This window comes from Spermophilus citellus, assembly GCF_964194105.1.
Source record: "Spermophilus citellus genome assembly, chromosome: 3".
NCBI classification, from domain to species: Eukaryota; Metazoa; Chordata; class Mammalia; order Rodentia; family Sciuridae; genus Spermophilus; species Spermophilus citellus.
Genome location: NC_138184.1, coordinates 115170232 through 115185031, shown reverse-complemented (window position 1 = coordinate 115185031; position 14800 = coordinate 115170232). Strand labels below are relative to the sequence as shown.

At 61.1% G+C, this 14800-nt stretch overlaps 1 protein-coding gene across 3 annotated transcripts in view; it reads left to right on the top strand.

The window, feature by feature from the left end:
* TTC28 (tetratricopeptide repeat domain 28) overlaps positions 1-14257 on the top strand; it is a 622345-nt gene extending 608088 nt beyond the window's left edge. For 2 of the 3 annotated variants that reach the window (XM_081286162.1, XM_081286164.1), the window contains 7 exons: positions 1127-1251; positions 3255-3486; positions 3975-4051; positions 5265-5288; positions 6083-6212; positions 8289-8396; positions 9410-14257. In XM_081286162.1, coding sequence (XP_081142288.1) covers positions 1127-1251; positions 3255-3486; positions 3975-4051; positions 5265-5288; positions 6083-6212; positions 8289-8396; positions 9410-10986 — 2273 coding nt within the window. In that variant the 3' untranslated portion in view covers positions 10987-14257. The remainder of the gene's footprint in view (positions 1-1126; positions 1252-3254; positions 3487-3974; positions 4052-5264; positions 5289-6082; positions 6213-8288; positions 8397-9409) is intronic. The other variant, XM_081286163.1, reaches the window with a different exon arrangement.
* The last annotated feature ends 543 nt before the right edge of the window (positions 14258-14800 follow it).

Here is a 14800-nt window from a genome sequence, read left to right as displayed (position 1 = left end):
GGCCTGAGACTGCTGATGTCACTGCCAATGTTCCCAAAGGAGGGCCAGCCCCGAAGGGGAGTCACCACGTTGCCAGGCCCAGCCAGCAAGTAACGTTGGCTGTGGTGGCCACCCCTGGTCCCACTGGGTACATAGACTGTGCTGCCCACGCCAGGTGCTGGTGTCAGGAGGACAGGCCGTGTGTGGGGGGGAGCACTTTCACGTCACAAAAAGCAGATCTGCAGCATTAAAAAAAAAAAAAAAACACTATTGCCTGTGTCCTCCCGTGGCTGAGGCCCGTGTCCTCCTGATCCTGAGGCTGGTCGGAGGCCCACTGCCTGCTTCCAGCCCCTCACCCATCACCACACAGAGTGGCACGTTGCTGAACCGCTGCCCCCAGGAGATGCAGGAAGCAGGTGACCCAGTGGGTCCCTCACTATTCTCAGCCCATGTCCTGTTTTATCTGTGCTCTTGGCAGGTGGAAGGGGATCTGGGCCCTGCAGGGTCCCACAGAAGGCCCCCCAGGCTCTGTGGGAGCCTGGCTCTGCTTGGCCATTCTGGAAAGGGGTCCCTGCTCCTGTTGGTCCTCCTGTGCATATGGATGTGACGTTTTAGAAGAGGGTCTCTCTTTAGCTTTGTTGGTAGAAGCAGCCACTGCTCTGAGGGCAGGGACTTTTGGTGACACTGCCTTGCTAACTTTAAAACGGCTCCCTCTCCTGGAAAGCCCTCGCCCCCCTGGCCTGGGGTAGGCCCCTCCTGAAGCTTCTCCTTGGTGCTGAGGAGCCTGGGGCTCGGGAAGGATGTGGCTCACGTGCTCCTTGGACAGCAAATGGTGCTTCCTGGCCACTTTTAGAGCGGGAGGGTGCCTCCCACCCCCAGGTCCCCCCACAAATGCTAGGACAAAAGATGCAGAAGGATCTCAGGGAAAGCAAGGCCAGTCACTCCTGGGAGGTGCCCACCCGGCTCTGCTCAGTGTAGATCGGCAGGCCCCGCCTCCTGAATGGCTGGAAGCGTGTGATCTGGAAAGGACAGGGACGGGGTGCTGGCTGGATGTCCTGCGAGGGCCAGCTCTGTGCCGGGTTGGCCACGGGACCCAGACTGGGCGGGTCTCCGGGGGCCCTGCTGAGGTGCCCCACACTCTCCACAGGGTTCCTGCTCATCGGGAGCGACATCAAGCTCAACAGCCCCTCCTCGCTCGTCGGCCAGGCCCTCACGGAGATCCTGCAGCACCCAGAGCGAGCACGGGACGCCCTGCGAGTGCTGCTGCACCTGGTAAGGGCACCGACACCCGGAGCCAGTCGCCAGCCACAGCTGGGAGGTGGGCAGGTGGCATCACGCAGGGCCCCAGGACTGCTGCAGCAGTCCTTGCCAAGACCCTGGGAGAGGGCAGTGGAGGGCAGCGACCCGCACCCCACTATTTCCCTGTGGCTTCGGACAAGTCACTTTGGCTCCCTGAGCTCAGTTTCCCCCTCTAGAGGGTGGTGATGAAGCCAGTGTTTCAAGATTGAGACAATGTGAGCACCTGGCACACAGTAGGGCTGCGGTAACTCCCAGACGTCACTGTTTCACAGCTGGATGCCACTGGCCCCTCTGACACCCACACGGAAGGCTCCTGATCACGCCTCTGGCTGCCCCAGAATCTGCAGGGCCCCAGTGAGCGTGAGCGGAAGTGTCATCAGCTACACGTTTAAAAGGTTTTAAGTCAAGACACAGTGACGTAAAACGTATCCCATTTAGCACTTACGACCCCCTTAGAGCTTGGTGCCAGCAAGGCTAGCCCAGGCGAGCCTGTGGCTTGAGTGGCAGGGTCACACAGGTGCTCCATGTCCACCCTTCCTGCACCTGGAGCATGCAGCGGCCCCAGGGTTCCCATGCAGGTCAGGAGCCCCATGCTCTGTGACTCCACCCAGGCTTGTCAGGGAGCACCCCATGGATTCCCTGCAGGGCTGCATTCCAGGTGAGCAGGTCCCCTTGGCCATGTACGCTCCTTGTCCCATGGAGGGCCTGGGCAGGAGTTGCACACCCTGTGTGCCCGGGCTGGGCGCTCTTGGACCATCTCATGATGGACGGGTCATGCACCTTTCTCCAGCTGAGGGTCTGCCTGAGGCCGGCAGGAATGGGGTGTGACAAAGTGTGTGGTGGCCCAAGGCACCCAGGGGCACCTGCTGCAGGCAGATGGGCCCGTGTTCCCCGAGGGTGCTGGGAAGCCATCTCCACTGGCACCAGCTGTGTCTGAAGCTGCGCAGATGCTTTCAGTTGCTCATCCCAGGTCCCTTCTCAAGTGCCTGTCACCCCTGAAGTCTCTCTGTCCTGGTTCCCTCTCCTAGCCCGCCTTTCCTAGGTGGCAGAACTGCCCTCCACACCCCGGAGCCTTCTGCTCAGGCTGGGCCTCAGCTGCCCATGTGCCCTGGGGTCCTCTCCTTCCTCAGCTTTGTCTTTGAGGGTGTGGTGGCCACGGTCAGGCCTGCTGGCCCCTCCCTTCTTCCAGCTACCTGCTCCCTCCAGCCCCGGGGCAGGCAGGGCTCAGCTGCACCATGCCTTCTGGCTGCCATGAGTGCGCTGCGGCCTGCCCCGGGGTCGCCTGAGCCCTGTCATCTCACTGCTCCACGCTCAGAAAAGCCTCGGTGGGCCTTTTGGACGACTGACTGCCCCCCAGGGATGGTGCTCAGTCTCAGGGTGGACAGAGGTGTCCCCTAGAGAGACCTGCCAGGGACAGTAGGCTCCCCTGTGGAGGACGAGGAGGGCAGGTGATGGGGACGCCAAGGCCCGACCCTGGTGAGGCCTATAGACAGAAGGCCCTTCCTCGCGGGGAGCCGCGGTCTGTGGGACAGAGGTCAGGCCGAGGTCAGGCCGAGGGAAGCCGAGTGGCGAGTCAGGGAGGGAAAGCGGTGCCAGCCATGGCCTGCGATGGGTGCTGCGGGATGCGGTGTGGGGTGCGCCACCGGCAGCAAAGGGGTCTTGGTGGGGCGAGGGGCTGTGACATGGCCTGGGCAGCCCCTGGCCTGAGAGCTGTTTTCAGGCAAATTTCTCCAGGGTCTGTGAAGAGACTGGGGACAGGAAGGGCTGGCCGGGGACTAGGATGGGGACAGAGGCCTCGTCCTACCACTCTCAGGGGCAGACCGCCCACCTCACCCCCTGAAGAGTGACCCTTGGTGCCCCCAGGCTTGGCCCCCTTGGCCGCCCGGGGTGCTGTTGGCACAGCCCTGGCTTCTCCCTCAGAGCCAGGCAGAGCGCAGGGGGCGGCCAGGGCCTCTGACCGTCCCTCTCCCCGCCAGGTGGAGAAGTCCCTGCAGCGCATCCAGAACGGTCAGCGCAATGCCATGTACACCTCGCAGCAGAGCGTGGAGAACAAAGTGGGCGGCATCCCCGGCTGGCAGGCCCTCCTCACCGCCGTGGGCTTCCGGCTGGACCCCCCTGCCAGCGGCCTCCCGGCGGCTGTCTTCTTCCCCACCTCCGACCCGGGGGACCGGCTCCAGCAGTGCAGCAGCACCCTCCAGTCCCTGCTGGGTGAGCCACCGCAGGACATCAGCCTCGGCAACAGGGGTCAGGGGACAGGGAGACCCATCCCGCTGGTACCCGCAGCCAGGAGGGCCAAGTCGTCCTGGGCTGCTGATCTAGGCCACCACGGCCCCTCACCGGGGGGTCCTTCTTTATGAGAGTCCAGGCTAAGCAGGCCCCAGCTCTGCCCCTTCCGGGGTGACGTGAGGTGGCTCTGGGCAGGTGTTAGTTCCGACGCTGTCACTGGCGGCGGTGGGTCTGACAAGCTGCAGGGCAGCCAGAGTGGCACAGTCTGCTGACTGGGACTGTCCTGGAGGGTGTGGCAGAGTCAGGCTTCCTCAGAGGCCACATTCTCCAAGTCACACGTGGACATGTCTGTTAGGTCCAGGCTTGAAAAATGCCACCAATACTGAGCGTGTGGGGCTCTCTCCCCTGGAAGGTGGCAGGACCACGGGTGCCGAGGCCCCTGGGTAACCCCGCCCCCTTGTCTCCTGCAGGTCTGCCCAACCCCGCCCTCCAGGCCCTCTGCAAGCTCATCACTGCCTCAGAGACCGGGGAGCAGCTCATCAGCCGGGTGAGTGGGGCCCCGACAGCGGAGCCTAGGCCCGGCTGAGCCCGAGGGTGTGGTGTGGTCCAGGACAAGACCTGCGAGTCTCGCAGCCCTCCTGCTCTTTTCTGTCTGAATGATCAGAGGGGAGGCACGGGCTGGGTCTGCAAAGGCAGGTCCCCATAGTGTCCTAGTGCAGCGCACCTCCAGGTAACACTCAGAGCCTGTCACCTGAAGCCCTAGGTGGTTCCTGCACTCGCCTTGCAGTGCCCACCTGCACCTGTCAGCCCACCCCAACTTTTTTAGTTGATTGACAAGTGTCACAGCCACCATCCCCAGCCCAGTGGGCCTTGTGCCAGTCTATGGGATGGCCACAGGGTCCCCTACCAAGTATGCCTGAAAAAAAAATGGCAGGAGTGGGCGGTGTGCCCAGCAGGCCTGACGGGCGCTCGCCCTGAGGACGGAGCTGCTCTGACCCGGGGATTGGGAGGGGCTTCGTTCTTAGCCTCAGTCAGGTCCCCCACCTGGGCCTTGAGCTCCTCTATGCCTGCTCAATCTCCTGCTGGCCAGCAATGTCTGGGACTAGCCCAGGGGACAGCGCATGTGGGCTTCTGGGTGGGAAAGATCAGAGCACAGAGCAGTTTTGAACTGTGACCTGAAGCACAGTCGCCCTTCCTGGCCATCCTGCTGGGGGACCTCAGGACCTCAGTCAGCAGAAACACTTCCCTTGTGGACATGAGCCGCCCAGTGGAGCAAGCTCTGAGGTCCTCAGTGGGGCTGCAGCTCCTCACCTGGGGCTGTTCCCGGCCAGGACTTGAACAGGACACTTGCCATGGCCGCCCCTCCCTCCATCCTGTGTCTCTAGGAGGCCCTTCCTGCTCTTGTGGGCAGCACCAGGAAGGCGCTTCCGGAACCCGGCACATTAGCACACGCAGCACAGAAGGGACAGCTAGACCACACGAGGGCAGTGGGCTTCCTGGGAGCTAGTCCTCACTTCCCTGCCTTCAGGGGAAGCCCTGGGGCCTCGGGAACCCTCTGGAACCCTCTGGAACCCTGCGATGCCACATGCCCTGCCCCAGCCCTGGCCTGGGTGTGCCTGTCCTGCTGCTCTCGCTCCTCCCCAGCCAGGGCCTCCTGCGGCAGCGCGCGCTCGCTCGTGGTGCAACAGCCTGTGCTTGACTCTAAACTCTCTCTTCTCTCTCTCTCTTTCTTTCTTTTTCTTATAATCTGCTGGCCGAAGGCTGTTAAAAATATGGTGGGAATGGTAAGTATGACTTTAAGTAGCAGCAGCCCCCAGATGAGCCTCCGCCCATCCCACCGAAGCTCCAGCTGCTGCACCACTGCCTGGCTCCGGGGACCCCTCGGGCCCGTGCTGCTGCCCACTGGCTCCATCCTCTGCTCTGGCTCCCCCTTTCCTGCTCCACCCTTCTGTGCCCTTGATTTGACCTTTAAAATTTTTTTTAGTTGTAGATGGACACACATCTTTATTTTGTGTATTTGTTTCTATGTGGTGCTGAGGATGGAGCCCAGGACCTCGCACATGCCAGGCAAATGCTCTACCCTGAGCCCCAGCCCCCTCGATTTGACCCCAGAGCAGCAGGGGTTGAATGAACTTTGACACCGTGAACATAGGAAGCGGAGCTCACAGACAGACCTGGGCGGGGGACACCTGAGCGGGCCAGGGCTCCTCCCTGACGGCTGGGGTGCTGGACACTCCTTTCCCGTGAACCTCAGTATCCTGAGGATGGCTTTATGAAGTGCCTGGGTAAAAAAAAAAGAGGTCACCAGTACCCATCCTGCCCTTCCTCTCCTGAGGCCGGAGCAGAGCCGGGTGCAGGGAGGCCTTAGGACCTTCGTGCCTGTGGCCTCGGTCCCGCTGCCCCTCAGCTCCCTAGAGGACAGCAGGTGCTAGGCAGGAAGGCACCTTAACAAGATCGTCAAACACTACACACACACACAAGGCGAGAGGGTGACAGCAGTGACGGGGACAAGGACAACTCGGGCTGGAGGGGAAGATGCCGGGCGGGCCGGGCGCTCATGTCCGCCTCCCTCCCTCAGCTCCACCAGGTGCTGGTGCAGCTCCAGGCTGGTGAGAAGGAGCAGGACTTCGCCTCAGTCCCCATCCAGGTGTCCATCAGCGTCCAGCTGTGGCGGCTCCCGGGATGCCATGAGTTCCTGGCCGCGCTCGGTAGGACCCAGCCCCTTGACCACCTGCTGTTCCCCGGGCTCTGCTGGGGCCCTGGGTCCCCCCCCCCAGTGCTCCCTTAGATGCCGTCTTACAGTTCAGAGATTCCGACGCCCCCTCGGGATTCCCAGGTGCCCTCTAGCTTCGTCCATCCCCCTGCCTTATGATGTCACCTCCTTCCTCTCTCCACATTGCCTTACTGGGAATCTGCTGGGTTCCATTTGTGGCGTCCACCACGATTAGCAGCTGAAGGAAATTCAGAGTCGCAGGGCCAGACTGGTGGCTGAGTGTGGACCATGCTGGCTACTGGGAGCTGGGAGGAAGCAGGACTCACTGAGACACCCAGGGGCCAGGGCAGCTAGTGCTGCCCCGCAGGCCCCTGTCCCGCCCAGGAGGCTCACTGTGCCTCCTCTGTTCCTCACGCAGCCAGTCAGTCTTGACGCGGTGGTGGCTTCTTGAAAGCAGGTACATCTGCTGATGAGGCCCAGAGGCCCAAGCCTCCATCCTCGTCCCCCACGTGCCCAGAGACTTGCCTTTGTCACGCCTTTCTAGGCTAGGAGAGCTGTGGCCTCGAGGGGCCAGGTGGCTTGGGCCCCTAGACTTCTTTGCTCTGCTCCTCACCTGTGACATCCAGTACCAGCTGTGTCACAGGGCACCGTTCAGAGGGACACAAGAGTGCCCATGCTGACTCTGGGGCTGAGATGGGCTGCTACCCTGGTGAGTCAGGGTGCCCAGGCTCCCAGGTGGTCCTCGAGGGCTGGTGACCAGTGCTGGGCGGAGAGCAGCCCCTCAAGGCCAGGCATCCAGAGCAGAGCCCTGCGGGTCCTGCGCAGGCTGGCAGGGGAGGGCACCAGCTGGGGGAGCAGCCAAGTCAGCTGTGGGTGAAGGTAGAGGTTAGGGTCAGAAACAGAAATGTGACATTTATATAACTAGTCACTCATTTTTAAATGAGTGACTTTCAGGGATTATTTGTTCTCCACTTCAGGATTATTTGTTCTGATCACTCCACGGTGATCAGAATGTCACCTCTTCCAGGGAACCTTGTTCCAAAGGGAAAGGTGGTGTCCAGACCAGTGTCAGAGTCCTTGAGGAAGAACAGACCAGGAAGAGCTGTCCCCTCACGGGCTGTGCAGTCCTGAGCCACGCGGCCTGCTGACAGTGGCCGCACTGTGTGCCACAGAGCCCTGATCCGAGGACAGGCCGTGGCACCCCAGGTGCCCTGTCCCCTGGGGGCTCAGCACAATCCTTCTGAAGGTTCAGGTGGAATCAGTGGTCTTCCAGGAGAGGCGGGGCCGAGACTCAGTGCTCAAGGCCTCCAGGACCTTTGTCATGCCTGGTGGTCCCCATTTGTGACAATCACAGCCACATGTCTGAGTTAGCATCTTCCCAGGGAGAGGAGAGGTTCTCGTTGGCTGCCTAAGAGAAGGGTTTTCCTGTGTCACCCAGGATGATCCTGAACTGGTGGACAGAGATGTTCCTCCTGCCTCCCTCGTAGCTGGGCTACAGGCATAGGCCACCACACCCGTTGTGGTGGCTCCTACATTGTCACTGCAGTATCAGCAGCTCATTAGCCAGCCTCGTCCCATGAGGCCCGTGCATGGGCGTGGCTGTGCTGCTCTGGGCTCCTTAGGGTCCTGGGGGTCGGGGAGCAGCCCCTGGGCTTAGGCATGACTGAACTCCCTGTGGGCAGTCAGCCAGGACGGCGAGGCCGTGTGATGACGCTGTCCTTGCCCAGGAGAAACTGCCACCTTCCCGAGCACCAGCTTTAGATAAGGGCCCAGTGCTGAGTGCAGCGTCCGTGCTTGCCCTGGATGGTCTGAGCAGAACAGAAAACATGGACATGTTAATGAGCCTCATTAAGTCCTGCTCAGCACCTGGCTCAGGCAGGAGGGGACCAGAGCTCTTCGAGGGCGCAGGGCCTGGCAGCAGCAGCACCACACTCAGCTGTGTAGGGACAGGGACAGGAGGCCCAGCCCCTGCGGACGCACCCCGCCGTATGGAGCAGCGCAGAGGCCCCGCTCTGTCCTGTGGGGCACCTGAGGCCCCCTGAGGACACAGCTCTGTGCCTGGTCTCCCCAGGGTTCGACCTGTGTGAGGTGGGTCAGGAGGAGGTCATCCTGAAGACCGGGAAGCAGGCCAGCCGGCGCACCATGCACTTCGCCCTGCAGTCGCTGCTGGCTCTCTTTGGTAAGACTGGCTGGGAGGCCCACCCGCTCCTCCTGGCTGCATTTTGGGCTCTGTGTGGGAGTTGGGGACTGCAGAGCTGCAGGGCAGATGGTCCGTCCCAGCCCCGGGCAATAAACAAACCCCCTGCACCCAGGGAACTCACCACCTGTGAGAGAGGACGGCTGAGGTGTAGGTAGCGTGCCTGAGGGGCTGGCACAGGGCACAGGAAAGGGCAGGGTAAGGGCAAGGACACCATGGAGGCCTGTCCCTCCATGGGCCATTGGGGACCCACAGGCCTGGCAGGAGCTGGCACCCAGACTGCGCACTCTCAGGTTGCAGAGTGACTGCATCATGGTGTGCATTGCAGCAGGGAGAGAGCCAGCCCTGTTTGGCTGGTCAGGAAAGCAGCAGGAAGAATGGTGGCTGTAGCGTGGGCCCACTCAGTGCTGCCGCTGGTGACCAGTGTCGAATGCAGTGTAGATGAAGCATGCAGATTAGAGGGGAGGAGGACCACGTCCAGGGGCACTCCAGGATTCAAAGGTCACAGAGATGAGGGGGAAGCGGGTGAGAGCAGGGTGTGTCCCACAGCAGGTCTGAGGGTGAATGCTGGGCCTGGGAGTGCTGGCCTCCTGGTGGCCTCTGTAAGAGCAGGGGAGAGGCAGCTGAGGAGCAGCGAGGGCCGGTGACTCCTGGAGTCTGCTGGGACCACCAGGACCCGGCTGCCACGAATGGCACATGTGGGGCTGAGCACCAGGACACCACTGACAGCTCAGTGCTGGTCAGAGCAGGATGGCAGGGTGGGTCCCTCTAGTGGCCAGGAGCAGAGGTGTGAAAACAGGTGCTGGCTGTGGCTTCCCCAGGGTGTCTTTGTCCCACTTCTCTTTCCACTTGGACTTGGGTGTAAATGAGCTCCACTCGGGCAGGAGTAGCATTTGCATAATTTTTGCTAGTTTCTAGGGATGTCTGTGATTTTTGAAAGAAAAATGGAAACCGTCTAACATTCTAACCACCCTCCTCCCTGTGTCTGTGCTCAGATTCCACCGAGCTCCCCAAGCGCCTCAGCCTGGACAGTTCATCCTCCCTGGAGTCCCTGGCCTCTGCTCAATCCGTCTCCAACACCCTGCCCTTGGGCTGCCAGCACCCGCCCTTCTCCCCGACAGGGGCGGACAGCCTGGCCTCAGACGCCATCTCCGTGTACAGCCTGAGCTCCATCGCCTCCTCCATGAGCTTCGTCTCCAGGCCGGAGTGTGGCCCGGAGGGCGGAGGCCCCAGGGGACGGCAGGACTTCGACAAGCCCAAGAACACTTACCCGCAGCGAGCCACCACCCTGCCGCGGAGCCCGCTGTCCCCCCAGGCCCGGGGGGCGGGCAGCAAGGACGAGGAGGAGTACGAGGGCTTCTCCATCGTCAGCACCGAGCCCCTGGCCGCCCACCCCGAGGGCAGGGAGGCGCGCTTCTCCCCGGACCCCAAGCAGGCCCGCGGGGGCACCGCCGTGGGCGCCAAGATATCGGTCAGCTCCAAGGGCAGCGTGAGCACCCCCAACTCCCCGGCCAAGATGACTCTGATCCCCAGCCCCAACTCGCCCTTCCAGAAGGTGGGCAAGCTGGCGAGCTCCGACACTGGCGAGTCGGACCAGTCCAGCACGGAGACGGACAGCACCGTCAAGTCCCAGGAGGACGGCAGCCCCAAGCTGGACCCCCAGGAGCTGGCCCAGAAGATTCTGGAAGAGACGCAGAGTCACCTCCTGGCAGTGGAGCGGCTCCAGAGGAGCGGCGGCCAGGGCGGCCCCGGGAGCCCCCGCGAGGACGGCGCCCCGGTGCCCCCCAGCGCCCCGGTCTTCAGAGCCTCAGAAACCAGCGCCTTCAGCAGGCCCGTCCTCTCCCACCAGAAGAGCCACCCGTCGCCCGTCGCCACCAAACCAAAGCCCCCGGCCCGGAGCTCGTCCCTGCCCAAGGTGAGCTCCGGGTACAGCAGCCCGGCGTCCCCGAGCCAGCACAGCGGCCGCCCGTCCCCCTGCGACTCCCAGGCCTCCCTGTCGGACCAGCCGCTCTTCAAACTCAAGTACCCCAGCTCCCCCTACAGCGCCCACATCTCCAGGTCGCCGCGGACCCTGTCCCCCAGCTCGGGTCACCAGTCCCCGGCGGGCAGCGCGCCCTCGCCCGCGCTCTCCTACTCCTCGGCCGGCTCCGCGCGCTCCAGCCCCGCCGACGCCCCCGACCTGGACAAGCTGAAGCTGGCGGCCATCGACGAAAAGGTGCAGGCCGTGCACAACCTGAAGATGCTGTGGCAGAGCGCGCCCCAGCCCCCCGCGGGGCCCGTGAGGGTGCTGCGAGGGCCCCCGGGAACCGCCACCTCCAAGAGAGACGTGCTCAGCCTGCTAAACTTGTCGCCTCGGCACAAGAAGGAGGAGGGGGTTGACAAGCTGGAACTGCAGGAGCTGTCGCTGCAGCCGCGGGACGAGGCGCCCCCCAGGGCCCCCCCCAACGGCCACTGGCGCCCCGAGACCACCGCGCTGGGCCCCGCCGCCCCCGCTCGCCCCCTGAGACTTCCTTCAGCAAACGGCTACAAGTTCCTGTCCCCAGGAAGGTTTTTTCCTTCTTCCAAATGCTGAAGCTTCCCTCTTTCCGCCCACGACTCTGAGAGCAGCGCGCCCCCGCGGGGGCCACCCGCCGGAGCGCTGTCCCCCTCAGCCGCGCAGCGCCCCCGGTGGCGGCCCTGGTAGGGCACGTCGCTCCGCCCGCCCCTCAGGCGCCCCGGGCTGGTGGCCAGGGATGGCACTGGGGCGAGTCTCCACACCTCACCCATGTCCACCCCGACCCCCTGCCACTCGTCTTTGATGTGATTCTTTGACAGGATTTTGTACAAAAATGGCCATGATTCTGGGTGGAGGGGACAGGAGCACGTGTCTGCCGAGAGCCCGGCCAGCACCTTCTCTGCAGAAACTCCAATGCTCTGTACCAGGTGCCACCGGGAGAGTCAGAAAATCCAAGTCGAGTTCGACATGAAAGTGTCATATTAGCCAAAAACAGAATAACGGTTTCAAAATGCCAATGACGTAAACCTGTCGCAGTCCTACGGCCAGCCACAGCCACTCGCAATAACGCCCGTCAGCGAGCTTCCGCAAGGCCCTCGGGCCCCACCTCAGCCAAACTTGAATTTTCTTAAAAAGTTTATGTAACTCCGACCCAGGCATTTTAGAACTATGCAATTGTGATTTAAGATGCAACTTTGTGCTTTTAAAACATTACTGACCTTTTTTGTACACGGATGAACAACCTGGTTTTGTTATCAATAGTACTTTGCATTTATAGCTGTTATTTTTAAAAGCTCAAAAAGTTTTTTAAAATGCCAAATTTTGAATAGTCATCCATAAGCAATTATCAAGTTTTGGGGGAAAAGGTTGAAAATATTCAGTTTCCTTATTAAGCAAAAAAAGAAAAAAAAAGAAAAAGGAGGGAAAAAAACTAACAAAACAAAACTCTGGTTCACCAGACGGAACTAGACCCTCCTTCCAGCCCGGTTGCCTTTGATTAGGTGCTCATTGTCCCCCCTCTTCCCCACTCCAGGCCCCACAGACCTCTTCAGCCTCCATGGGCCGTGGGCCACGTCCCATAGCCCTGGGGCCCTGTCCCCTGTGAGCTGCCTTGCTGGTGCCAGTCCTGGGACGCAGGGCACCCGCATCTGAACCATTGCTAAACAGACAGGAAGTCGGGGATCAGAGACCAGGCACAGCTCCCGCAGAGACAGCAGGACCCTCAAGGTCTCTGCTAGCTGGACACATCAAGGGAATGGCCACCTTGGGGTGGCCTTTAATTTATTTTAATATAGAAATGAAGTGTTGGAAATCCTATTAGTGCTAAAATTAGCTGGAGAATCTAGAATTATCTAAAAGATACTTATTTAAAGTTAAAGCCCCCCTCCCTTGCTGTGAGGGTCCACCACAGAAGGTGTGCAGCCACCTGACCTGGGACCGCAGCACGTGGAGGGGACACATGGGGCTGCCAGAGGGACACCAGCACCAGGACGCCAGCTGCAGCCTTAGCCGTGGGGAGGGTCGCACTGCACCGACATGACTGGCCCCATGCCTGGGGGGGGTCAGCGTACTCTTCTGAGGGGACGAAAGGATGTCCTCCACTCGGTTACTCTCAGGAGCACATCGTGGAGGGCTTACGACAGCCAGGCCGATTCAGGGAGGCTGCCCTGTCCAGCCCTGACTGACCCGGGAGAGATCCTTCATAAAGCGGTGGGCAGTTGTGAGAAGTCTTATGTTCACAGGGGAGGATGGTACTAGAAGTGCTAGAGTAGCCAGGGGGACAGCACTGTGTGTTCAAGCCCCGCCCCGCCGCCAGCCTCCTCAGGGCGCCTCGGCAGTCTCCTGGCCAAATGCCCTAAGCCCTGGGGCAGGGGCCTGGGTTTTGTGCCCTTGTCCCTCCACTCTGGAGAACGCCTCCCCCCAGACCACTTCCTGCGGGTCCAGCGGGCGAGTACTGGTGACCGACCTGCTTCTAGCCCTTGGTACCTGTTGTCCCTGGTCTCCTGCTGCACACAGGACCTTTCCACCTGGTCCTGAACATCAGTTTCAGGGGGGAAACAGTGTGGCTGGATAGAGGTCCAGTGTCCCCACCAGAGTCCCCACGTGTACAAATCAGCGTCAGAGTGAATTTCCAGGCTACTCTGAAAACACTGTGTGCTTGCACCGTGGGAGACGGTGGGACAACTCGGACTTCTTGGCAGGAGCAGGGGCTGGCAGGGGACCCATGGGCTAATTTTTTTTCGGGGGGTGTCCTAGGCTGAGAGGATTTTACCTCTTTCAATTGCTCTCTAAGTACCTACATGATATTCTTGATCTTGCCTCTTGGCCCCCGAAGCCTAAATGATCGAATGCTGACCCGGGTTGAAAGAGAAAGTTTGCAAGTCCCGGCATAGGCCTGCGACCCAGGAAGGAGTGTCGGGAGGGAGGACAGCCGTGGAGACCTGGGCGACGCTCCTGGGCGACGCTCCTGCACGGCCCTGGCGCTCATCCTGGGGAGGACTCACCGGCTGGTGTGTGGAATCCACCTCAGCATCCGCTTCCCCCTGCAGGCAGCCTTGACATGCTCTTAGCTCAGGAAACGGATGGCCCCGACCCTGCCCCCTCACATGCAAACACACTGGGGACCAGCAGGAAGGCCCCCCTCTCTTAGGACCTCGGGAGGCCCACAGTGAGAGGTAGACGACGCCCCCAGCTCCCCCCAGCCAACTCCTCTGGTACTTGATGATTAACCAAGTCAAATCACCAGGAGCAGGTCAGCTGCTAACCTTCCACGCTGGTGACACAGGTGTGCCCCAGTCGCTGTCCCCTCCTCCCCAAGTCCTCACTGAAAGAAGCCAGGCGCTGCCCCCGGGTCCTGCCCCACTCTCCTCTGCCCCACGGACCCTCCAGTGGGTGGGTGCCAAGCAAGTCCCCTGTCCCTTCCTGCCCAGGCCCCAGGAGAACTGTACTTGGCTAGTTTAGGTTCAGTCACAGAAACCCCAGCAATAACCTGGTTTGCCCTTGGCGAGCAGCCAGAGGAACACTGTGTGACCTCCTCACAGCGCCGGCGTGGTCTGAGACGGCTGCGTGTGGTGTGTGAACTGGGCCCTCGCGCTGCTGCACCCCGGCCCTGTCCCCTGGGCGCCGCGGCCACCGACGCCCCCTCTTGGCATTCCTGCTCCTTACATGCAGTGTGAGCCGTCCGCGGCCTACATGGACTTTTTTTTTTTTTTTGTAAATTTCACAGTTTCCAGATAGCATTAAACTTTTTATATTACAAAGTTTGCCATGTAAAAAGAACTTCATATTTTTATTGAGATTGCTAAGGCGCTTGGCCTTCTTCCTTTGTGATTTCAGTGTCTATTAAAGCATGAGTTCCCTCGGTTTTAAGTGCTGCCTCTGCATCTCTTTCTGTCTCCCCGTAGGTCCTCTTCACCGGGCACGTGGCCCTGTCCTCCAGGGGCCGGGTGAGCACTCCCTGTGGGGTGGACGGTGCTGGGGCCTGGCCAGCTCCTCTGCAGCCTGGCCAGGGGCAGCTGCAGCCCCTTTAGACGCCAACACACCCGTTACCTCCCGACTCCCCATCTAAGGAAACGGGCAAGGCAGTATTTCAGAAATGTCCAAGAAAAGCAGACAGTGAGCAGAGACAGAGGGAGTGTGGACAGAGCAACCCCGACTACAACAAGAGCCGTCTCATGTGGGTGATGATATGTCACCGCGGTGTTTTAGCCAGCTGTGACCAAAGCGCCCGGCAGGAACAACTTAGAGGAGGAAAAGTTTATTTGGGCTCATGGTCTTGGACATTCGGTCCCTGGTCAATGACCTTGCAGCTCTGGGCTGAGGTGGAGCAGGACACTGTGGCAAAAGGGCGGGCAGAGGGCAGCAGTTCTGGATGGGGCAATCAGGGACAGAC